The 27,222-nt window shown below is 41.2% G+C and overlaps 1 protein-coding gene across 1 annotated transcript in view; it reads right to left on the reverse strand.

Annotated features, from left to right (window-relative positions):
• The window catches only part of LOC126976864 (CREB-regulated transcription coactivator 3-like), a 49,053-nt gene that overhangs the window by 10,873 nt on the left and 10,958 nt on the right, over positions 1 to 27,222 (reverse strand). The window contains exons 5-11 of the mRNA XM_050825483.1: positions 25,838 to 26,009; positions 23,902 to 24,057; positions 19,548 to 19,595; positions 18,283 to 18,390; positions 18,027 to 18,122; positions 11,916 to 12,011; positions 5,058 to 5,235 (exon numbers count right to left, since the gene is read on the reverse strand). Of these exons, the coding sequence (XP_050681440.1) occupies positions 5,058 to 5,235; positions 11,916 to 12,011; positions 18,027 to 18,122; positions 18,283 to 18,390; positions 19,548 to 19,595; positions 23,902 to 24,057; positions 25,838 to 26,009 (854 nt within the window). The remainder of the gene's footprint in view (positions 1 to 5,057; positions 5,236 to 11,915; positions 12,012 to 18,026; positions 18,123 to 18,282; positions 18,391 to 19,547; positions 19,596 to 23,901; positions 24,058 to 25,837; positions 26,010 to 27,222) is intronic.

A 27,222-nucleotide genomic window follows, 5' to 3' on the forward strand; every position in this document is an offset into this window, starting at 1 on the left:
CTGCGGCGACGCCAGCGGCTGCAGCGCGGGGTAGCCGCCCCCGCCCGCGAGACACCGGGTCGCGAGTGGTGACAGTAATATTGTACCGGTCAGTATGATGTCGGGGATGGAGGCGGGCGTGTTGGGCGCCGTGTTCTGCGGCGACGCCAGCGGCTGCAGCGCGGGGTAGCCGCCCCCGCCCGCGAGACACCGGGTCGCGAGTGGTGACAGTAATATTGTACCGGTCAGTATGATGTCGGGGATGGAGGCGGGCGTGTTGGGCGCCGTGTTCTGCGGCGACGCCAGCGGCTGCAGCGCGGGGTAGCCGCCCCCGCCCGCGAGACACCGGGTCGCGAGTGGTGACAGTAATATTGTACCGGTCAGTATGATGTCGGGGATGGAGGCGGGCGTGTTGGGCGCCGTGTTCTGCGGCGACGCCAGCGGCTGCAGCGCGGGGTAGCCGCCCCCGCCCGCGAGACACCGGGTCGCGAGTGGTGACAGTAATATTGTACCGGTCAGTATGATGTCGGGGATGGAGGCGGGCGTGTTGGGCGCCGTGTTCTGCGGCGACGCCAGCGGCTGCAGCGCGGGGTAGCCGCCCCCGCCCGCGAGACACCGGGTCGCGAGTGGTGACAGTAATATTGTACCGGTCAGTATGATGTCGGGGATGGAGGCGGGCGTGTTGGGCGCCGTGTTCTGCGGCGACGCCAGCGGCTGCAGCGCGGGGTAGCCGCCCCCGCCCGCGAGACACCGGGTCGCGAGTGGTGACAGTAATATTGTACCGGTCAGTATGATGTCGGGGATGGAGGCGGGCGTGTTGGGCGCCGTGTTCTGCGGCGACGCCAGCGGCTGCAGCGCGGGGTAGCCGCCCCCGCCCGCGAGACACCGGGTCGCGAGTGGTGACAGTAATATTGTACCGGTCAGTATGATGTCGGGGATGGAGGCGGGCGTGTTGGGCGCCGTGTTCTGCGGCGACGCCAGCGGCTGCAGCGCGGGGTAGCCGCCCGCGCCCGCGAGACACCGGGTCGCGAGTGGTGACAGTAATATTGTACCGGTCAGTATGATGTCGGGGATGGAGGCGGGCGTGTTGGGCGCCGTGTTCTGCGGCGACGCCAGCGGCTGCAGCGCGGGGTAGCCGCCCCCGCCCGCGAGACACCGGGTCGCGAGTGGTGACAGTAATATTGTACCGGTCAGTATGATGTCGGGGATGGAGGCGGGCGTGTTGGGCGCCGTGTTCTGCGGCGACGCCAGCGGCTGCAGCGCGGGGTAGCCGCCCGCGCCCGCGAGACACCGGGTCGCGAGTGGTGACAGTAATATTGTACCGGTCAGTATGATGTCGGGGATGGAGGCGGGCGTGTTGGGCGCCGTGTTCTGCGGCGACGCCAGCGGCTGCAGCGCGGGGTAGCCGCCCGCGAGACACCGGGTCGCGAGTGGTGACAGTAATATTGTACCGGTCAGTATGATGTCGGGGATGGAGGCGGGCGTGTTGGGCGCCGTGTTCTGCGGCGACGCCAGCGGCTGCAGCGCGGGGTAGCCGCCCCCGCCCGCGAGACACCGGGTCGCGAGTGGTGACAGTAATATTGTACCGGTCAGTATGATGTCGGGGATGGAGGCGGGCGTGTTGGGCGCCGTGTTCTGCGGCGACGCCAGCGGCTGCAGCGCGGGGTAGCCGCCCGCGCCCGCGAGACACCGGGTCGCGAGTGGTGACAGTAATATTGTACCGGTCAGTATGATGTCGGGGATGGAGGCGGGCGTGTTGGGCGCCGTGTTCTGCGGCGACGCCAGCGGCTGCAGCGCGGGGTAGCCGCCCGCGCCCGCGAGACACCGGGTCGCGAGTGGTGACAGTAATATTGTACCGGTCAGTATGATGTCGGGGATGGAGGCGGGCGTGTTGGGCGCCGTGTTCTGCGGCGACGCCAGCGGCTGCAGCGCGGGGTAGCCGCCCGCGCCCGCGAGACACCGGGTCGCGAGTGGTGACAGTAATATTGTACCGGTCAGTATGATGTCGGGGATGGAGGCGGGCGTGTTGGGCGCCGTGTTCTGCGGCGACGCCAGCGGCTGCAGCGCGGGGTAGCCGCCCGCGCCCGCGAGACACCGGGTCGCGAGTGGTGACAGTAATATTGTACCGGTCAGTATGATGTCGGGGATGGAGGCGGGCGTGTTGGGCGCCGTGTTCTGCGGCGACGCCAGCGGCTGCAGCGCGGGGTAGCCGCCCGCGCCCGCGAGACACCGGGTCGCGAGTGGTGACAGTAATATTGTACCGGTCAGTATGATGTCGGGGATGGAGGCGGGCGTGTTGGGCGCCGTGTTCTGCGGCGACGCCAGCGGCTGCAGCGCGGGGTAGCCGCCCGCGAGACACCGGGTCGCGAGTGGTGACAGTAATATTGTACCGGTCAGTATGATGTCGGGGATGGAGGCGGGCGTGTTGGGCGCCGTGTTCTGCGGCGACGCCAGCGGCTGCAGCGCGGGGTAGCCGCCCGCGAGACACCGGGTCGCGAGTGGTGACAGTAATATTGTACCGGTCAGTATGATGTCGGGGATGGAGGCGGGCGTGTTGGGCGCCGTGTTCTGCGGCGACGCCAGCGGCTGCAGCGCGGGGTAGCCGCCCGCGAGACACCGGGTCGCGAGTGGTGACAGTAATATTGTACCGGTCAGTATGATGTCGGGGATGGAGGCGGGCGTGTTGGGCGCCGTGTTCTGCGGCGACGCCAGCGGCTGCAGCGCGGGGTAGCCGCCCCCGCCCGCGAGACACCGGGTCGCGAGTGGTGACAGTAATATTGTACCGGTCAGTATGATGTCGGGGATGGAGGCGGGCGTGTTGGGCGCCGTGTTCTGCGGCGACGCCAGCGGCTGCAGCGCGGGGTAGCCGCCCCCGCCCGCGAGACACCGGGTCGCGAGTGGTGACAGTAATATTGTACCGGTCAGTATGATGTCGGGGATGGAGGCGGGCGTGTTGGGCGCCGTGTTCTGCGGCGACGCCAGCGGCTGCAGCGCGGGGTAGCCGCCCCCGCCCGCGAGACACCGGGTCGCGAGTGGTGACAGTAATATTGTACCGGTCAGTATGATGTCGGGGATGGAGGCGGGCGTGTTGGGCGCCGTGTTCTGCGGCGACGCCAGCGGCTGCAGCGCGGGGTAGCCGCCCCCGCCCGCGAGACACCGGGTCGCGAGTGGTGACAGTAATATTGTACCGGTCAGTATGATGTCGGGGATGGAGGCGGGCGTGTTGGGCGCCGTGTTCTGCGGCGACGCCAGCGGCTGCAGCGCGGGGTAGCCGCCCCCGCCCGCGAGACACCGGGTCGCGAGTGGTGACAGTAATATTGTACCGGTCAGTATGATGTCGGGGATGGAGGCGGGCGTGTTGGGCGCCGTGTTCTGCGGCGACGCCAGCGGCTGCAGCGCGGGGTAGCCGCCCCCGCCCGCGAGACACCGGGTCGCGAGTGGTGACAGTAATATTGTACCGGTCAGTATGATGTCGGGGATGGAGGCGGGCGTGTTGGGCGCCGTGTTCTGCGGCGACGCCAGCGGCTGCAGCGCGGGGTAGCCGCCCCCGCCCGCGAGACACCGGGTCGCGAGTGGTGACAGTAATATTGTACCGGTCAGTATGATGTCGGGGATGGAGGCGGGCGTGTTGGGCGCCGTGTTCTGCGGCGACGCCAGCGGCTGCAGCGCGGGGTAGCCGCCCCCGCCCGCGAGACACCGGGTCGCGAGTGGTGACAGTAATATTGTACCGGTCAGTATGATGTCGGGGATGGAGGCGGGCGTGTTGGGCGCCGTGTTCTGCGGCGACGCCAGCGGCTGCAGCGCGGGGTAGCCGCCCCCGCCCGCGAGACACCGGGTCGCGAGTGGTGACAGTAATATTGTACCGGTCAGTATGATGTCGGGGATGGAGGCGGGCGTGTTGGGCGCCGTGTTCTGCGGCGACGCCAGCGGCTGCAGCGCGGGGTAGCCGCCCCCGCCCGCGAGACACCGGGTCGCGAGTGGTGACAGTAATATTGTACCGGTCAGTATGATGTCGGGGATGGAGGCGGGCGTGTTGGGCGCCGTGTTCTGCGGCGACGCCAGCGGCTGCAGCGCGGGGTAGCCGCCCCCGCCCGCGAGACACCGGGTCGCGAGTGGTGACAGTAATATTGTACCGGTCAGTATGATGTCGGGGATGGAGGCGGGCGTGTTGGGCGCCGTGTTCTGCGGCGACGCCAGCGGCTGCAGCGCGGGGTAGCCGCCCCCGCCCGCGAGACACCGGGTCGCGAGTGGTGACAGTAATATTGTACCGGTCAGTATGATGTCGGGGATGGAGGCGGGCGTGTTGGGCGCCGTGTTCTGCGGCGACGCCAGCGGCTGCAGCGCGGGGTAGCCGCCCCCGCCCGCGAGACACCGGGTCGCGAGTGGTGACAGTAATATTGTACCGGTCAGTATGATGTCGGGGATGGAGGCGGGCGTGTTGGGCGCCGTGTTCTGCGGCGACGCCAGCGGCTGCAGCGCGGGGTAGCCGCCCCCGCCCGCGAGACACCGGGTCGCGAGTGGTGACAGTAATATTGTACCGGTCAGTATGATGTCGGGGATGGAGGCGGGCGTGTTGGGCGCCGTGTTCTGCGGCGACGCCAGCGGCTGCAGCGCGGGGTAGCCGCCCCCGCCCGCGAGACACCGGGTCGCGAGTGGTGACAGTAATATTGTACCGGTCAGTATGATGTCGGGGATGGAGGCGGGCGTGTTGGGCGCCGTGTTCTGCGGCGACGCCAGCGGCTGCAGCGCGGGGTAGCCGCCCCCGCCCGCGAGACACCGGGTCGCGAGTGGTGACAGTAATATTGTACCGGTCAGTATGATGTCGGGGATGGAGGCGGGCGTGTTGGGCGCCGTGTTCTGCGGCGACGCCAGCGGCTGCAGCGCGGGGTAGCCGCCCCCGCCCGCGAGACACCGGGTCGCGAGTGGTGACAGTAATATTGTACCGGTCAGTATGATGTCGGGGATGGAGGCGGGCGTGTTGGGCGCCGTGTTCTGCGGCGACGCCAGCGGCTGCAGCGCGGGGTAGCCGCCCCCGCCCGCGAGACACCGGGTCGCGAGTGGTGACAGTAATATTGTACCGGTCAGTATGATGTCGGGGATGGAGGCGGGCGTGTTGGGCGCCGTGTTCTGCGGCGACGCCAGCGGCTGCAGCGCGGGGTAGCCGCCCGCGCCCGCCACCGGGTCCCGCGCGCCCGCCCCGTGCCCGTGCGACATGTGACTGTGACTGTGACTGTGGCTGCCCGGCGCGCTCGACGCCTGCCAACCAAACAACTGAGGTAGAGCCTCACTTACCAATGGAAATTTCGATATTTAGCTTATCTTTATATACATAATTGTTCTGTACATGTGTTGACAGTGAACTCCACTTAAGGACGCGTTTACGAATCCGACAAAAATAAGATATTTTTCGGTAGAGTTTGTGATGAAATGAAACTAAATCTAACAAAACTAAAATTGCCACAAATAGATTACTTCTTTATCTCCAATAAGCGGGAAGTTTTTGTTTTGAAATTTTGATATTTTATGTCGTAAAAACGATTATCCGTTACCTCTTCACACAAAATTGACGAAATGGAGCTTCATTCAGGATCAGTTTTCTGCTACTACTTACATAATTTTGTCTCTTAAAAATTACGTAAGGAATGCAGATATAATATTTTCATAAACACGGGAATAATTAATGAATATGTTACAAATAATCTCAGAAAAAAATATAAATGAATCGTCTAAAATTCATATATTTTTCTGATAAGCATGAGCTTTAAAGTGTGGTATTTAGGGTTATTTTATTTTGTCACTCCGTAAGCATTGCACAGAAAGATCTATCGAAACAACGTCAGTCCGCGCTCGGCCGGCGTCGTGGGTAGACACTGTGTCGGTTATAAGCAGCAGCTCGTAATCGGAAAGATCGCTGTACGAACATGAATATTTTTTAAAAGCTCTACAATACTGACAGTATTGTAGAGCTTTAAAAAATATTTTTTTCTTTTATACTGTAAGCAGTCAGATTTTCAAAAAATTATGTTTCTGTATTTTTTTGAAGATTTAGTGATTTTTAAGCACATCTCTAAATTTAAAATTATTTTTAAAATTAATTTATTGAAAAAATATTTGAAATTTACCAACTTCTCTTCATGAGTGTCATTTTCATATGTCAACAATAACGAATATTGGGTCAAAATCGAAATCCAAGATGGCGCCTATGAAATTTACCAACTTCTCTTCATGGGTGTCATTTCCATGGCTTTCGGGGTCAACAATATCGGGTCAAAATCGAAACCCAAGATGGCACCTATGAATTTTATCAACTTCTCTTCATGGGTGTCATTTCCATGGTTTTCGGGGTCAACAATAACGAATATCGGGTCAAAATCGAAATTCATGATGGCGCCTATGAAAATTACCAACTTCTCTTCATGGGTGTCTTTTCATGGTTTTTGGGGTCAACAATAACGAATATTGGGTCAAAATCGAAATCCAAGATGGCGCCTATGAAATTTACCAACTTCTCTTCATGGGTGTCATTTTCATGGTTTTTGGGGTCAACAATTACGAATATTGGGTCAAAATCGAAATCAAAGATGGCGCCTATGAAATTTACCAACTTCTCTTCATGGGTGTCATTTCCATGGTTTTCGGGGTCAACAATATCGGGTCAAAATCGAAATCCGAGATGGCGCCTATGAATTTTATCAACTTCTCTTCATGGGTGTCATTTTCATGGTTTTTGGGGTCAACAATAACGGGTCAAAATCGAAATCCAAGATGGCGCCTATGAATTTTATCAACTTCTCTTCATGGGTGTCATTTTCATGGTTTTTGGGGTCAACAATAACGAATATTGGGTCAAAATCGAAATCCAAGATGGCGCCTATGAAATTTACCAACTTCTCTTCATGGGTGTCATTTCCATGGTTTTCGGGGTCAACAATATCGGGTCAAAATCGAAATCCAAGATGGCGCCTATGAATTTTATCAACTTCTCTTCATGGGTGTCATTTCCATGGTTTTCGGGGTCAATAATAACGAATATCGGGTCAAAATCGAAATCCAAGATGGCGCCTATGAAAATTATCAACTTCTCTTCATGGGTGTCATTTTCATCGTTTTCGGGGAATTAATAACGAATATCGGGTCAAAATCGAAATCCAAGATGGCGCCTATGAAATTTACCAACTTCTCTTCATGAGTGTCATTTTCATGGTTTTTGTGGTCAACAATAACGAATATTGGGTCAAAATCGAAATCCAAGATGGCGCCTATGAAATTTACCAACTTCTCTTCATGGGTGTCATTTCCATGGTTTTCAGGGTCAACAATATTGGGTCAAAATCGAAATCCGAGATGGCGCCTATGAATTTTATCAACTTCTCTTCATGGGTGTCATTTCCATGGTTTTCGGGGTCAACAATAACGAATATCGGGTCAAAATCGAAATCCAAGATGGCGCCTATGAAATTTACCAACTTCTCTTCATGGTGTCATTTTCATGGTTTTCGGGGTCAACAATAACGAATATCGGGTCAAAATCGAAATCAATGATGGCGCCTATGAAATCTACAAAATTTTCTTTATGGGTGTCATTTCCATGGTTTTCGGGGTCAACAATATCGGGTCAAAATCGAAATCCAAGATGGCGCCTATGAAAATTACCAACTTCTCTTCATGGTGTCATTTTCATCGTTTTCGGGGCCAACAATAACGAATATCGGGTCGAAATCGAAATCCAAGATAGCGCCTATGAATTTTATCAACTTCTCTTCATGGGTGTCATTTCCATGGTTTTCGGGGTCAACAATAACGAATATCGGGTCAAAATCGAAATCCAAGATGGCGCCTATGAAAATTACCAACTTCTCTTCATGGGTGTCATTTTCATGGTTTTTGGGGTCAACAATAAAGAATATTGGGTCAAAATGGAAATCCAAGATGGTGCCTATGAAATTTACCAACTTCTCTTCATGGTGTCATTTTCATCGTTTTCGGGGTCAACAATAACGAATATCGGGACAAAATCGAAATCCAATGGCGGCAATGGCGCCTATGAAAATTACCAACTTCTCTTCATGGGTGTCATTTTCATGGTTTTCGGGGTCAACAATAACGAATATCGGGTCAAAATCGAAATCAATGATGGTGCCTATGAAATCTACTATATTAGAATTCATTCATAAACTTAAATTATATTATAAAAGGCCTGTCTAACAATATCCCACATGCTAAATTAATTCTTCATTCCCTAAATATATAAATATTTACGTTTCGACTTTTCACCCACAATATTTTCAAAACACAATCCGTTACCAATCTAATTAAAAAATCTCAAAATTTGATTTTGAAAGAGCTATCTTATGATACCCTACATGCATAAAAATTTTCATCCTCTTTTTAACCACAAGGAGCTCTGCCCTTCTTATCAATTATTACCAACATATTACGTCAAGAAGGGTTATTTCAATAGATATTGTAATCATAAGGTATAAGCTATTACATAAATGTAACGTATATCTTCCTTAAGCCCGCATTATTTTCAAAAGACCAAAGGAAATGTATCAAACCTGAATCTAACTTTCAAAGACCTATCCAACGATACCCCACAAGGTAAGTCTCCAGTATTTTTTTCAACTCCACTTGTAGGGGAGGTGTCCTTAGGGGGGAAGCTACGCCCAAAGCACCAGACAACACAAAAAATGACGTGCGTACAAAGTACACATGTCAGAAGTGAAACTTATTTGTAAAAACCAATTTTTAAATCTCGTATATATTAATAATTATCCTAATCTGTTCTCTAAACCAATTGATTTTTCTCAATATTAAAAATTATGAGATGTCTTACTAATTATTATTACACATTAAACTTGCACAATACTTTGACTCTAAACTACATTTAGACCAGCACATCAACAACATTGTAAACAATGCATATAAGATGTTTGGATTTGTCATGCGCGTATCCCGCCAGTTTAAACAACATACAACATACATAACACTTTACAAATCACTAATACGTCCTCAACTTGAATACGCTGTACAGGTCTGGGATCCTCTGTACAGTAAATATACCGATATGATTGAGACTTTACAGCGTAAATTTCTAAAATCGACTCATTATAGATGTTACCGATCTAAATTATCATACCCCGATCTGCTACAAAAATATAATTTACAGACCCTAAAGACCAGAAGGAAACTTCTTGGGGCTAAAACATTATATGGATTATGTAACAACAAATATGACTGCAGTGATTTAGTACACAATCTAAACTTCCAGGTCCCAAGAGTTGTATGTCAGCGCAGTGTACGTAAGCGTCCCCTTTTTGCAGTTAGCCCAATTCGAACCAACTCCGGCAAACGCGCGCCTCTGCAACGCCTATTTAGCACATACAATGAAATCTTTTCAGATATTGACATATTAGGTATATCGGAACGACAATTCAAATCAGCAATTAATAGCACATTGAAACAGCATCAACTTAATTAATGTTATTTAATTAAATTTAAACTTAAATCTCATTGTTATGAAATTAAATATTCTCATTGGAGACTTATACGTAACATCATAATAATATTGTAAGCTACATCTGTTTGTAATAACTACTTTTCTTTCTTGTTACCTAACACTTAAATAGTAACCCGTGGACACTGTCGTTGGTTATTCACTCAGTACTATTTATGTTATTTCTTCCTCTAATGTAATCATCTAGTGTGTAATTGTTTTGTGTCCCAAATAAAATAAAATAAAAAATACAAAGCTAGCAGGGAAGACGTTCTACTTACTCGCGGCCGCGCGCTAAACCTACATGATACAACGCTAGTAGTGAAGTTGTTTTACTTCATAGCGGTACCGTCTGCTCCATACTACATTCGCATTTTCTCACTCTATCTCAATCAGACTCAATCTCCCTCCCCTCTTATTTGATAAAAACGTCCTTCATTTTCGTGACTCTTTATTCCGTTTCATCCGTAAAAATTTTACCCTCATGCGGGCAAAGAAGTTTCACTTCCAAAATGATCCCAAATTCGTTCTCTGCACCCTCGATAATCTCGGATACGAGTCAGGAAGATATGCCACTATGGTATAAGAGGATCTGCACTCGATCTTCTGATCTCATATTTAAATAATAGGATTCAGAGGGTCGAGGTGAATGGCAGGAGATCTCCTGGGACTCCTCTCGGTATGGGGGTACCACAAGGGTCTATTCTTGGACCCTTCCTCTTCCTAATTTATATAAACGATTTACCTAACCTTGTAGAAAAAAAACACAAGGTGGTATTGTTTGCGGATGACAATTCACTTATATTCAAAGTGAAACGAAGCCAAGTTTTGTATGACGAAGTAAACAATGCTCTATCTGACATCGTGTACTGGTTTAGCGCCAATAACTTATTGTTAAATAATCATAAAACCAAATATATTAAATTCATCGCGCCAAATGTCAAAAATGTAGATGCGAATATTTTATTAAATGGAGAGGGGGTGAAACCAGTGGAATCTGCTATATTTCTTGGCATTACTCTTGATTCCAAATTGCAGTGGGGCCCCCATATTGAAGGATTGGCGAATAGGCTTAGTTCTGCAGCATATGCGGTTAAGAAAATTAGACGGTTAACTGACATAGATACGGCGAGATTAGTATACTTTAGTTATTTTCATAGTATTATGTCCTATGGTATATTGTTATGGGGCAGTGCGACCGATATTAATACTATCTTTGTGCTGCAGAAGAGGGCTATTCGCGCGATTTATAACCTAGATCCTAAAGAATCATTAAGAGAAAAATTTAAAGAAATAAATATTTTGACTGTTGCTTCTCAATACATTTTCGATAATGTTTTGTATGTTCATAAGGACATTGAGGCGTTTTCTAGAAACTGTGACATTCAAAATGTTAACACGAGGTACAAACATAAACTTGTAATGCCTACTCGGTTGGGTCGAGTTAGTAAGTCTTTTGTTGGGCCATGTATATGCTTCTACAATATGATCCCAGAAAATGTACAAAACAAATGTGTTACGAAATTTAAAAGAATTGTTAAAAAACGTTTGTGTGGGAAAGGTTATTATAGCATAAACGATTTTCTTAATGACACCACGGACTGGGAATAAAGCGAACACCCTCAGGCTCTTTAATTATAAATGTTTATTGTACGATATTACATTGTAATCCATATTTTATATTAAAAAAAAAGCCCGCTGAGTTTCTTGCGCCCATTCTTCTCAGGTCTGAGGCAGTCTCTTTTGAATGGGTGGTAGATTTTGACGTTCAATAAGTGATTTTGAATACTATTTTGAATAAAAATATTTGAATTTGAATTTGAATACCCAATACCCATATTGCTCAAATCATAATTTTTCGCGGCGGCCATCTTGGATTAAAAAAAACTGCGTTTACTGCACAAGACGTTATGCGACAGAATTGCCATCTAAAGTTCTAATAAATATCTACTAAACGAATACATCAACCAATTATCAAAAATACATAATATGTATTAAAAAAAAAACAAAATTCAAACTTGCTAAAGTATCAAATTCATTTGATTCCCGCAACTAACTTTAAGTACGTGTATGTGTTTGAGCGGTGTCAGTGTAGTGGTGCTATTCGATACCTCTCTGTTTTGAGAATGCGTCTTTAACTGCTGGGCCGATTTTTAAAATTTAAGACGTGTATACAGAACAATGTCGTTCTAAATATATAATTTTAGCCTAAAGATGAGCCGTATACGCGGCGGCCATATTGTGTGAGTGCGATTTTCAACTTACTTTCTGCCACTTGTGCGTTATTTCCTGAACGGTTCGACATGGGTACCTTCAAAAAAAGCGCGAAGACCTTCGTAAAAGTCTGGCAACGCCCCTGTGATTCCTAGGTAGTTACTAGTTAGTCTCGTTTGTTCTCCTGTTCCGCAGAAAAAATAACATGTTAGAATATGAAACTTACACTTGAATATGTATGTTGCGAGTTTGTTGTCTGCGGTGAATGGGGCGAACTGTGGTTTATATACGTTGTACTGTAGCTCGAAGTAGGCGGGTCCAACTAGAAATGAAACATTTATTAAAATAATTATTTACGAACAAAACACTACAACTCAGGCAAGAGAAAATCAAATTATTCGAAAAGTAAAAGCGTATAAATTTCAGTCCGGCAAATAAATTTAAACGTGCGACTAAAACGTGCCAATAATAGAAGCAGAAGTATTAGGAATAGAAACATATAAAATATAACAACACTAAAGCCCCCGAGAAGGAAGCGAAACAGTGAAGTGCAAGGACACGAAAATTTAAAACTCATTAAAAAAAAACACTTTTTAAAAGATTAGAGAACCTATAATATTATAACCGAATTTTACTATTCATTGCTTGATCAAATTAGCATTCACTTTTTTACGTTTTAGAAAATCAACTATTGCAACGAGTGATGAATCAAATTTAATTATTCTAGATAATCTGATCACTTTATATTTTAAGATTATAACATCCAATATATAAAATTCTCGTGTCATGGTGTTAAACTTTGAACTCCTCCGAAACGGCTTGACCGATTCTCATGAAATTTTAAGTGCATATTGGGTAGGTCTGAGAATCGGACAACATCTATTTTTCATCCCCCTAAATGTTAAGGGTAGTCCACACGATTTTTTTTTTTATTTTTTTTTTACATTTTTTTTAATTTGATTGATTATGAGTCAGCATTAAAAAATACATCCAACTTCAAATTTTCACCCATCTACGATCAACAGTTACTTTTGTATCGCGAATTTAATATCGGCAAACGTTTGCTGGGTCAGCTAGTTATGTTATAATTTCATAATATAACATTATTATATTTTAAGAATAACCAATAAATATTACCTAGTGCATACACAACTCTATTAATTTATATAATTGTGAATTTTAATTTTTTTATATATCTATAATGTCAAAAATAATTATTAAAAAACCATGTTTAAAATTTATAAATTTGTAAACCAATTATTTTTTTAAGGCTGCAATAAAGGTATTTTTATTTTATTTATTTAATTTGATCACTTAGCAAAAGATTAAAGTGCCTCCACATTGAGAACGAGCGCAAACGCATCTTTATTGCCTCGGCACTATCGGCGATTATGATTATGCCCGTTTGCTCCCTCTTACAAACTCAGAGACATTTTTTTCTTTTCTTTAACAATAAGTAATTAGTTGGTAACACTTTCAAAAGGAACCTTTTTATTATATGCCCGGCGAAATAATCACTTGATTGCAAACAATATATTCAACATGATTCTTCATGATAATACGTTGTTTTTGTAGAGAAATATAGTCAAATAGCTACTCATTAAAATAGTCAAACTCACAAAATAATATTAAGATACATACTTTTGAACACCTCAATTGAAACAACTCCACAATAGGTGAGAGATATAATCGGAAAGAACTACCATAATATCATGCTTTTTTACTAACTAACAATAAATATACATTAAAAAACGCAATAGAGTTGTTACCTATGTGATACATGCTAGGAATTAAAAATAACATCATTTCATGAAACTATAAACGGAATACGCCACAGCTTGCGACGATTGACAATGTTACGACCGTTTCTATCATTCATCATATAGATTGAACTGACCATATAAAATCAAAGAATGGGACACTTCAGCCAATATAGGGCTTGCAATCCCGCAATACTGAGATCTCGGTATTGCGGGATCCCGCGCCATTTTCCAATCCCGCGAGATTTGATGAGATTACGGGCGCGGGATCCGCGGGAATTGCGGGACTGAAAAAAATCGTGCATGCGATGCAAAATAGGATAATGTGCGTGAAATATTATTCTTAATAACTCAAGTTATTAACTGTTTCGTATTTTTGTGAAGTTTATTGATACATTAATTTTACATTCACGTACAAACCCTTAAAAGGAATACCGCCCACAAGTGTGGAATCAGAAAGGGCATTTTCTGCTGCAGGCTATATTGCGTCTGAAATACGCAGTAGTTTGGAAGACGACGTTTAGACATGTTGTGTTTCCTTCGAAACATTTTCAGTTAAGATTAGAAGCTGACAAACTTAATAATTAAGTAATAATTTCTCAGTTTAAAATGTGTTTTTTTTTAATTTTGCTTTGTGTATTTTTGACAACGATTTGTTTATTTTTAATTTGCTTTTTATTCAGAATTTGTTATTTTGTTAGAAGTTTGTTTTTGTTAGAAAAACAGTATAATTTGATTGATCTCATTTTAATAGTAATATGTACGTAAATAAATGTGGAGTTGATAAATTCATTGTTTAAAAATGTGCATAGTTTCAATATGCGGGATCCCGCAAATACCGAGATCCCGCGGGATTGAAAATTCGTAGTCCCGCGAATGCCGAGATTGAATACAGGCCGCGGGATTGAAAGCCCTTAGCCAATACCTATCTCTTTCTTATATCTAGTTATCACAAAGCTTCTGCCGCTTTCTCTTGTTAATCTTAATTAATAATATCTTACAGTAATACTATAAAGATTAAATATACCTGAAAATTAATGTTAGAGGCTTTTATACATGTGATTAAAAATATATAAAAAATTATACATTGACATAACATGTATAACGTAAGCTAATAAGAATTCTAGAAAGAGACAACTAATAGCCCAGTATTCTTTATAATTTTACACGCTGTTTTGCCCGTGTAATCTTTACTTTCTTTTGTGTGGTGTCTGTTATATTTCTTCGATAAATAAGACTAAAATTGCAGTCATAACATTGTGTGAAGCAAACTTAAAATACAAAGCGTTTATTTATATCTAGATTGCATTCAATACGAGTCAAAATTGGAAGTTTACTATAAAACGGGTGTCGTACGTGTCTCGTGTACGCTACGATCGGAATGCGAGCAAAATTTTTATCAATAATGAGTTGTACTATCGCCTCTTCATAAAACACGTTACGTATTTTCAAAATACCGCCATGTAACTTCAAATACAGTTTCCGTATAACTTTATTTTGTACTTAACATATACATTTGATATTTGTTTCTTTTTGCCTAGATTTATGGAAATATTAATTAGAATTTGTTATTTAAAACATTTCGTAAGTGATTTTTTTTTTAATTATTGGATTAAGCTATTGGTACCTATTCAGACTATGAGCCCGTAGCAAGAATCAGAAAGATCAGAATCTTTATTCTTTAATTTTTTATTCAGAACCTTCCTTTTTTAAATTCATTCAAATAAACAAAGTATGCACATATTATTTGGTATAATTATTTTTTAGGATACAGTTACTATTCCCTTTGCCGAAACTATACCAACAAACGGGAAATGCAAATGAATTTACCTTTAAGAAATAGAGAATATATGATATCACAAATAATTTTAATTCGAACGGACTACTAGAGTAAGTAGCCTGTATCTGACACTACATACCGACTGTTAAGGTGTAATGTCACATTTCAACGCAATGTAGTGTGAGCGAGCGCGCTGCATCGGCAATACTACTCTCACATTCTAAAACGGAGAGGTCCGCTATCTCTCACCGCAGAAATTTTGCTCGCATCCTGACTACAAAGGAAACCGAAAGAATAATAACAGAATGTAATGTTATAATGCGTGTCGTACATTTTCGGCGACCTGGACGTGAGCGGTCCAGCCTGACTCCACGAGACTCTGCACCAGCTGCGCCCAGTCCTTGGCCAACCAACCAACCAACGTTACACCAATGTTACCAACACCCACACATACACGCCACTCCTCGTCTACTATCTAATCTGTTGCGGTGCTGTTCTCTCAACAATTACCTCAGGATGGGTACCAAAGCGGCTCATTGTTCTGCCGTCGCCGTCAAACAGTAATTAACAAGAAATATTTGTATTTCGGTTAGAGGGAGCACCGGGGCTGGTGTAACTACTGTGCTATTATTATCTCAAGATGACAAGCGAAATCGCGGTTACACTCAGAGTTATTGGCGTATTTTCCAAGAAGACCATTTTGAAATCCATAACGCGTTTTAACGTATTTATGTTATATTTCGAGATCACAATCGCAACAGATCTAGATAATAGACACTTGCTTTACTATTTGCTTGTAATGGACTGTAAAAATATCTTCATTAAGTTTGTACTCGATAAATTAATCGCGTCACATAGTAAAGCAAGTTTGTGATTCATTTGAATCTTGTTTGAATAAAGGTAAATAAAACGCTCGAGATTATAACATTGAGTGTGAGCTAAGAGATATACGAGTAATTTCAAACTGTACTTGTGAATGTTAACAAGTAGTAATAATCAAACATACTATTTCAATCTCTTTTACACCAACTCAATTATCAACAAAGGTAATCTGAACTACTGACTTTGAAATGCACGTTAATCGAGGTTGTTCATATTAATAACCCATAAATGTTTCGAGGATGACATATATTCCATATCTGTCCATTTCATGTCAGTTCTTTCATTCTTGGCTGATCCTGACTCCTTTTTAGTACATCTCCAATCTGATCCATGTCAATCCTCTTTAACATGATCAAACGAATTGAAAATACCCTTCTTAATCATCGCTACACCTTTTTTTACCCCATCCATCAGCAATTGTATGAAATATGTGATATTTTGCAGAAATTCATAAATTAAAAAGTTGTAAATGATGATATTTAGTCATCTTCACTAAATCGGCTCTACACGAGGCATCCTCAAGTACGAGAGGTGACTGCCGTCCTAGCTTTTTTCAACAGCTCGTCAAGTTAGGGGATTCAACATTGGAGAATCATCTGTATCACTTTAAATAAAGAACAATCTAGATTGGTTTATCAAGATGTTTTATTTACCTTCAATTATTATACTTGTATCAACAGAATTTGTCACAACAACAGTTTCTCCGTTTCAAGATGTGCTTCTGTCGGTGCAAATCTATGCTTCATTGTGATATCTTTAATGTGAGTGCCGAATTAACGAAATAATTTCAACACATTTGAATTCCTAATTTAATGTACTATTAATAAAGCTCCTATTATACTAATCACTAAAATTACTCACAACTCCTTGCTATTCCATTATCGATGCAATGAAATGTTAAATGCTTATCAATAAAACATATTATGACATATAAAGTTTGGTTTGACTACATGAAAATGAAAAGTATTTACATCGATCGGCAACAAAGTAGGTTTTGTAATTATTTTGCTGATTTTGTGCAACAGTCTTCTTAAATACCTTACATTACTTTAATACAAAATTTAAGCGACGATAATTCATAATCATTTTTTTTTAAGTAATAACCCACACTTTTTTGTAACCAACATTTATAAACGATGCAGAACTCGAACTCGTGACCTCTCGGGTTCCATCCGAGCGCTCTTTACAACTGAGCCGACCAAGCGAGAACGCATGGGTCGTATATTTTGGTAATCTTGTTCAACTTTCAGGTTGTGGCATACCATACAATCAACTCGCGGGTTCGAGTCCCGCATCGTTTATAAATTTGGATTACGAATGTATTTTTGTATTTTTAATTATGTTTTAATTCACAAATACCACATTACGCTTTTATGGTTCAGTACTGATCCTGTCATTTAGCTAACATTCTGATTTCTGATTAATGAATAATTTACATATTATTTAATTTAATAATTTGTTAGACATGTTACAATGTTAATAACTATATGCACTTCTTCTTGATGTAAACTGTCAGGAGGTAAACCGGAACTCAGGGTCTCAAAAGGAGTCGATACAAAATGTTTGCATCACTTTATTTGGAAATCTTTGAAATTTAAAAATTAGAAACCCTCAAATTAAAACATTTTAATTGTGAAAAAAATAATCAAAACTTTGCTTTCTAGTAATTCATAGTAAGGAACTAGCGATAATATGAAAGTTATAAATATTTCCTATACCAAACTTCGGATTACTGTGGATTTTTAACTATAAAACAATGACGCAATTTGTCATCACTAGCTAACCACAAATGCTTTCAAAATATAATCGTCAATTAGATACTTATTATTAAAGTTGACTTATGACTACAAAGTTGTATGAAAATGGTGACCTAGCAGCAAAAGATAATCAAAATATTATAATATATATGACTCACCATTGTAATTTGCTCGAAAGGTTGCAGTAGCGCCTGATGCAGGTTATTGTAGTCCGTCTGCGGAGATTCCACGGGACTGCCCGGACTATGCACCATCTGTGATAGTTTCGATAAGTCAGAAGTGGGATGAAATAAAAAGAAATAGTAAAATTTCCGCAATAATTTCACATAGAGAAAGCAATACATTAAAAAAAAAACAAGATTAACAAAAGAGTTAAAAATAAATAATAATCATCCAAATAGAGTATACACTTACCGTGGGAGAGGGAACATTTATATTAGACGTAGAGGAATATTGTGAGGGCGGACTACAGTGGGACTGATAGCTCGACGCGAGCCAACTGTGGTCCAGAGGCGACATATTCTGAAAACAAAACGCATTATTATATTTAAATATTGTCATACACACTAAAACCTCGCCGGATTTTATTACAAACACCACAAAAATCAACAAATTCTATGACATACTAAAATTTTCTAGAAATACAATGAGTGTCTACTGTCCATCCACTATTCTACAGTGGAGCATCGAAACCCGCGTCAATGTTGGTTTCTTTTTGCAGATAATCTGTTCGCCGAGAGTGGATAGCTATTAGAGTACCTCTCAAAATTGTAACAGTCGTAATCGCATCGCGTATCGCAATCCGATTTTATGGTACGAGTACGAGTTTCTGTCTTTTATAAAAAGCATTCATAGAGTATTGTTGTTCATGATTGTAATAAAGTCCTGCTAGATTGTAGTGTTATACATCTCACTCTGTAGATGCATTGGAAGTATGCAAGCCCAAAGCGTAGAACGGTCCTTCATAAAACACATATCTTGCATGATAATCAGTCCCTTCCGCTGCAGTTTTATTCCAGATGAGATCAACCATCAGAAATAACCCAAAACAAGCATTTAACAATAAGCCATATAAATTAGAATTAAATTTTTACATTTTTAAGAAATAAATTCGCTATTATTTAGATTCCCTACAAAAATTATCCGCAGAGATAATTCTGACATACCATGCAGTTATTGAAAAGCGATTATTATGTATAAAAACAAAAGCGTAGAAAAATCTTGAAATTAGGAATTAATGAGAATATTATCCAACATTATGAGAGTAGAATAAATCGTTGTCATAGTTGGAAATATATAAAAATAATCATAACAAACAAAACAAAATTCCTATATCTACATAAAAATAATTGGTATATTGTGTTTTACAAAAGTTACTGTAATATTTTATAAACAGGTGCCGTATTTTATATACTATTAAAATCTCCGATAAACTATTGATTTAAATATATTTATATAAAAAATGCAAAAATGAAACCCGTGTTAGCGAGGATGTTTCAAAGCAAAACCATGCAAACATTGAGATAATATTTACAATTGAATGCATCATTCAGAAATGCGGAAATATTAGTCGATGAATTGAGGCGTTTCGTAGCGAGTTAAGCACGCAGGGGATTAAATGTGTAATGAGAGAGAGTAACTCGAAAAATATAATAAAAAGTTTGCGAAACAAAACGAACCTTACTATGATGAAGATAATTATTTGTGTTTGGTACAGATAAGTGGTTCTGAAATAAACAAAAAAATGTCCGTGTACAATGCAAATAATTACAAAGGTTATAATAATTACAAAATGTAAACAAAAATTGTTGAATTTTAATTGGTTATAAAATCTTAATATACATATGATTATAATTAAATTAGACTCTTTATTGTATTAATTAAATTCATTGAAAATATGTTATGGTTGCATATTCACTATTTTATTTTGGAAAAATTTAACAAGTATTTTTGTCGTTTGAAGTAAAAACTTTTAATTGGTCTTTATGAGCCGTATAAATATTTGTAGGTTTATTGACATTCCGTCAAAAGTCAGACAACATAGCCAATCTGGAATCTCGTAGGTGCTCTTACTTTTTCTAAAATTATATTCTTTAGTCCAGGGGCTAGCTTTATTAGACCTAGTATTCTTTGCTTTCATTGCTTTACTGGAAGGTAGTGTATTTATATAAGAGCCTTTAAGCTTTAGGGCTCTTTTTGAATAATGATTGACTGGATGTGAAGAGGTTTCGGCTGAGTGTGCAATGGAAACCATAAATTTTCAAGCCTTATGAATGGATTGCTTTGAACAAGAATATAATTTTAAAATAAAATTATTTAAAAACCCTTTCTTTTTAAATCTCCTTTAAAATTTCTAGATCCATTACTCTTATCTTATTTAAGATTATTAAAGGTTTTTGTTGAAATAACACCAAGAACACACTTGCGAGACAAAACTTATCACATAGTTTGAGTGATCTCTATGGTTTGGATCAGATATGTTACAGACGATACTACCGTTTCAAATAAATGATTTTTGACCCTTACTTTTACCTTATTGACATATTTTCTGCTTGTAAAGCTTTATTTTCTGTCCAATTAATGGTGAAGAGGATTCTGTTTCACAGGTCTTTTGAAAATTTTACTATTGACATAGTGAATCAAATAAGTATCCATTAGATTACATTGGATTATGTTTGTGACTGAGCCGGCCCAGAATCGAATCAAATTTTCAAATAAGAAATTTACAAACGGAAAGAAAATTTCAAGGAAAAAATATTTCAGTGATGTAACACTCATGTAGCCTAGATTATAATACAAAACATTTAAATTATTTTTAATTTAGAAACTTTTAAAACTCAAAATGATATGTATCTCGAGAAGTGCTAGTCAGAAATCGATAAAATCCACAGTAAGAGTATATATTTGTATATAAATAATGAGTTATATACGGCACACAGTGTCACCTTTACACCACAAACATGTACTAACTACACAAGACATCGAAGAACAATCAATACTGGCAATGCAACATGAACAAGACAACTTTTACAATCCTAATACAGTTTTACTTTACTTATTGTCACACATACAAGCATAAATACATGAATTAAACTGATTCATGTTCACTTATTTCTACAACTAAATGGAGTTATTTTTCTTTTGTAATTATTAATACTGTCGATAATCTTAATCACATTTAACTACAGCTTACTGGTGCAAACATACAATATCAGCCAAAAAAAACAATCATTCAAATCAGTCATTTCAAAACTTCAAACGCAATGATGTATTATTTATTTCAATACTGTGAAATTTGGAACGCCTAATCAATTTGAATATAAAAAACATCATGTACAACAAAAAGAATTTAGCTCAAACTCCTAAAAGGCCGTTAACGAGCTGGTGGTTCTTCTTGTGTCATAGGAAGCTGAGCGCGACCTTGATCACTTCACAAAAGGCATCAACCTTTTAATCCAGTAGACTCCAATCATCAATATATTCGTAATGCAAACAATTCAGTCAACCGACCAAGGTGAGCGGGGACCTAATTACTAAAATGACATCGATAACTTTTTAAAAATCAAACGAAAAACATCCAAAATTTTGATATTAAACAAATTTAGTTTTAGTTTTCTAATTTAAAAGGTTTTTTTTAGCTCAGTACTAAACTGAGGGCCTACCATCAACATTTAATAAGCGATACGATTCCGATGCAGTTTAGTTTAGGTACCTTAACTGAATCACTAAAATTCGTACCATGAAGTGCCTTTTACTTAATGGCGTTTGGATAGCTTATGAAGAATGAACGAAAGAAATTTGTCTGTGGTCCGCGGTGTGAGAAAGAGATGACGCTCTACAGTCGTTGCATAAGTTTGTCTCTCTTACTCGAACCATATGCGTTGCGTTTCGAAAACTAAAATGATATGATTTTAGCGGTTTTATTGCGTAGAAGATACTTAAAATACATTTTAAAATTGTGCTTTATAGCTTCAAATTATAAACCATTAAGCCCTTTTTTGTACTTATTAAATAATAGTAATATAAATAATTATAGTTCTTTGAAATACAAATTAAATGTTTGCTAAGGTGTTTTTGTAAAAATAACAAGTTATGAACGCAATCCCTTTGATGTTTGATTTAACAGGACCACAGAGTACATTTTTTTAATTCGTTCTTGCAAACAGGCTATAGCCTGGGACTTACTGTCTAGTCTTTAGTATTTTCATTTTTGGTATTTATTTTCAGTATTTTGTTGTACAAAAAAGTCCAATAAAGTATTCTCATCTCATCTTTCATCAATAAAATTTTCCTTTTCTGTATGTTTTCACTATTTTTTAAAAGTTAGTAACAACACGATTCACTTTCCTCTAAGGAAGTAGCAACTTTTTTCGAGACGCTCGCTTTGACACATAAGCTATCCAGTTTAGGTTGCAAAATTACCTCATGGTACGAATGAATGAACGAACTAAATCAGTTTGCGATTCAAGTGATACAATTTTTGACATTCAATTGACATCATTGCGTCATCTAATCTCATACTAAATGTATGCAGTGTTTACAAACAAAATTTGGATATTTCTCGTTTTTTAAAAATCTTAAACAGTTATTGAAGTCATTTTACTGATCAGGGTAACATACTTTCGAATTCAGTTTAAAGTTTTTTGATATCTGTAATAGTAGCGGAATAACTTCCTGGTCACACTTAACGATTACATCCTGTATAACATCTCTTTACCTAATGTGGTGTGTGATAGCGATCGCCCTTTATTAGGCGTCTGTGGATTACAAGGTCGATGCCATCACGTGACCCGAAATCTATCTGTGTCAAGTATCTAGCTGTATGTGCAGTGTTTGTCCAGAAAGTACTGCCACCATAATTATTTCTTCCTCAAAATAATGAGTTTACATTCGGAGAGTGCGAATGCCGATAAAAGTACAGGTGCGTGAGACTAAGGACCGTATTTCAGAAAACGTATCAAAACGTGATCCATAAGTATTTGTCATTTCTGTGCACAGTGAAAAATATTATCAAATTAGCATACAGTATGCTTTAAAGACATATAGTAAACATATATTTTAGATACGACGTACATTTTCCAAAATATTAAATTGTTAAGTTAGGACTGCGGGTGTAGCCGATGTGACGTCACACACATACTATGGGCGAAACGAAAAAACTACAAATATTGCAGAAACGAAAACAATCGTAACTACTAACGAAATTATATAATATCTATACTATATTATTATCAGGCATATATGTTGTAATATACTCATAGTTCCAGTCATTTGATGGACCTAGAGATATTATTAATTATGAAGACAGTGACAACAATACACTTTATCATGGATTAAGTATTGAGATGCCTTTCGGAAAACGGACTATACTCTCAAATCGGGTGCACAGTGCCATGATGGTCATATCGTGGTATGCAAATGGTTTTGTGTTGCGTTGTCACTCAGAACATATTGTCAATGTTATGGACAGTTGATGCGGCTTTTTTTAGTTTACAACAATAAATGATTAATAAGTATAATTTAAAAAAATTACTAGTCGCTGCTACTCCAGGAATCAATAATGTTGGGGCTATTGAACACCAGTGCTGCATTGGCGCCACGCCAGTGTAGTTTATTACTGAGTTAGCTCCATTTGGTGAAATTCACTGCCGCACACTACCAACTTTTTCGTTTTTAGTAATAAATTGTATTATTTAATTGGTTTTATCAGTTCTAAGAATTTATTTCTCGTTCTGGTTTGTCATTTAATAATTATGTGGTGTGTTATCAATAATTTTTATTCTATAATATTCTATTAATAATTGTGTACAAAATACTCTCGTTAAAGTTTACTTTAACGTCAACGTCTCCAGCACACTTTACGCGCATGTGTATAACAAAGTCGAGCGTGACTGATAATTTCAATAAAAATCCAAAAATAAACTGATAATAAGTAACCTTACAAAAAAAAAAAAAAAAAACAATTAGTGCAAATTAATTCGCAGTAAATCTATCACTTTAAGTTAAGGTGTGTTAGTATTGGATGAAACTTACTTGTGTTTCGTACATATTGTTATGGTCATTGTGGTGGTGAAGAGAGGACAGAGGCACCGTGGCACCCACGGGGGAGCCTGATGCGGGGGACACGCCCCCCGTGGCCGGGGATATGGAGCCGCCGCCCGGGGACACCGCGCCGGGGGAGCTGGGGCTCTGGAGGTGACGAAACAGAATATAGTCAAAGTCAAAAAATCTTTATTCACTTTATAAGTTATTTAGTGCAAGTCAGGATGAAGTACAAAAGTTACAATAGCATTCAAATGAGTATAACAATATTCATTAATAAAATTTAGAACATTGATTCCAACTATCTTTATCATTCAAATAATCTTTCACGTTATAATAGGCCTTAGATATTAATTTATTTTTTACGATACATTTAATTTTTTTTAAGTTGGTTTCGTGCCTCCACAGTTGTAGTGAACCGATTTCTTACAACATTGGTCACAAGAAATCGGTCGTCACGAGCGGAGGTGCATCTTTTTCGGCCCTGTCCTGGTCTTCGCTCATAAGAGCCAGTTTCCCGAAACCGTTTCACTGCATCCCTTAAGGTGGTACGTGCGACACCGCTCCCGCGCCACGTAACGCTGACTAAAACCTTCTTCGATAAGAGCGACGGCTCTCGCCACTGAATTAGCATCAAATGGCATGTTTGTGATGTCCAAACACTAGCTTTAAGTTACGAAACCAAAACAAACTCAAATTGTTTACTTTTAATGCCACCGAAGCAATGTAAGCAGTATGGCAACGATAACGATAATGAGACGAAGTTCGATATTTATCCTATTCACAACTTATGCGTAAAAAAAACAAAGTTAAGGGGGTAGTTTGTAATTTTTTCGTCACTACATTTCTTTCACACTTGGCTTATTTATGCCCAATAACTTACAACTGGGAAAACATCAAAATTTGCCACTTTAAAAGGGTGGGCGGTTAATTGTACCGCTGAGTGTATATAAGAAACAAGAAAGCACCGAGAATAGAACCTTGCGGAACACCTATTCCCACAGGTTTACCCGAAGAACGTTTGCCATTTACATCGACTATCTGAACTTTTTCGCTTAAATATGATTTTAACAGATTTAGGGCTCTATTTTTTACTCCATAATGCTTTAGTTTTAGGAGTAAAGCTTCACGTTGGATGCAGTCAAATGCTTTGGACAAATCACAAAAAAAGTCAAATAATAAATTTGACTTTGACATTGGTACCATGTGAAAAAGGTTCTATGTCAATTCACGGAGTACGTATTACAATAAAACGGCAATTTCATAGTTTAACGCCTATTATGTACAATATTTAGATTTAGTTTAATTTTGTAATTTTTGGGTTACTATATAATTTATAGGTCTTAACCTAAAATAAATGCCTTTTATCTTTTTTTAAAGCAAAGCTGCCCTCCTATCAGCTTCCTCAGAAGTTAGGCAAATGGATCACTAGCTTTTTGACTGATCGTAGCATCAAGATTCGACGGCGCATGCTCCGACTTAATACCCATAACCGCTAGTGTCCTGCAAGGCTGCTGGATAGTAAACACTTTTCCTTCTGCATAAAAATGATTTACTGCAAATCAGCGGCATTCATTGCTATGCAGACGACAGCACAGTGTATACGTCCTACACTCCCCCGGGAGAGCGTCGACGAGAACTGGAACAAACTTGTGTCTCAAATCGAGTCTATGCTATTGCAAAGACTGCTAATAAGTTTATTATTATCTTGTTTCTATTACCTCGACTCAAGATTATCGTTGACGTCGATATATCGAGGGAAGAGAGTGTCGAATTAGCTTCTAAAAAGCTTGGTGTACTCAGTAAGGCGAGACAACACTTCACTTCAATCCACCATATACAACGGCGTCGACATGGAACTTCATGGGGCTCCGTGCAATACTAATCAGGTAAGCCACTAGGCCGCTCTAAAAGAAAACCGACTCACATATCTATGGTGGTGGTACTCCGGCGAGGTCCTGTGCGGCAGGTAGTGTGGCGGGGGGAAGTGCAGCGCGGTCAGGTCCGGCAGAGAGCCGCCCGGCACCTGCAGCTCCCCGCACGACAGGTTCCCTCCCCCTCCTCCCCCTCCCCCACCGTCCCCCCCACTCTCGTACACGCTGTGGGGTTCACAATCCAACAACGTTAACATTCGCTCACTAACGGCCGTTCCCAATATACTATCTACAGATAGAGATCAATTACTACCTACTACTGTCAGTAATTAGCTGTCCCAATATACCCGGTAAGTCATTCTTATCGCCTTGTATTGGGACGCGTGAATTGCAATTTCCATACAAACTTCTATCGCCTATAAACTATACGTCCTCCCATTGACAGACTGCGTGTACGGATAAGGTGGGGTACCGTTAATAAGTTTATTGGGACAGAAAAGTCAACGATAGTTACAGTTTTTATCTCAAGTAAGAGATAGTAAATATTGGGAACGGCCGTAAGACTACTATGAATAACATTTAGACTAGTGGCTACTTTATTTATACTTGATCTGTGTTACAAGTAGCTATGCCTATTACATGTGTTATAAGGTCTATGGTGTCAACAAATTCAGCCCTATGTTTAACCGCAAAACTCAGAAGTAGATAACTGAGTGATTTAAAATATTTGCATACTGGGGTGGTTTTCCATGAACGACGACGCCGACACGGCTTTAACTTGACACAAGATGGCGCTGCAATTTCTCAATATATTTACTATACTAAACTTATTAAAATTAAGGATTACTCTCCAATGCTCTCGTCAGTGTACCGGATAACAAGTCGAAAAAACAAGTACATTAAGTTGTTTACAAAACAGCAAGATTACGCCCTTAAGATTAGCCCTTAAGATTAGCCCTTACGCCGGTAGTATTCTATAGCTGCCACGAATAATCAAGGTTGGACGTGACCATTTAAACAATATTCTACAAACTGGATACGTTCAGAGCAACGAAATTTTGCTGATTTATATCTCTATGCGAAAAACGGGACACCGCTATCTTTCGATCGCGCTATTCCGTCGCACACGCACAGCGATATCTCTATTCGCTCGGCCGCTGGGCTGTGACAAAGAACCCGATGTTTGACCCACTTAGAATGTAAGCTACAGGACGTTCAAAAATTGCAATTTTAACTTATCTCTAAAATTTTTTCTGGTGATGCTAATTTTTACAGATGGATCAATGTCATTTAATAGCCGAGGAACCAAATATTGTGTTGTGCGCGAACCATAAATGTTATTGGACTTTAATGTTTTTAAGTGATTATTTGTGATTTTCCTAGTGGTTATTTTATGACAAATTTTACTTTGAATTTAATGATTGAAAAATTGTTCCTT

Source organism: Leptidea sinapis, chromosome 42 (genome assembly GCF_905404315.1).
Source record: "Leptidea sinapis chromosome 42, ilLepSina1.1, whole genome shotgun sequence".
NCBI lineage: Eukaryota > Metazoa > Arthropoda > Insecta > Lepidoptera > Pieridae > Leptidea > Leptidea sinapis.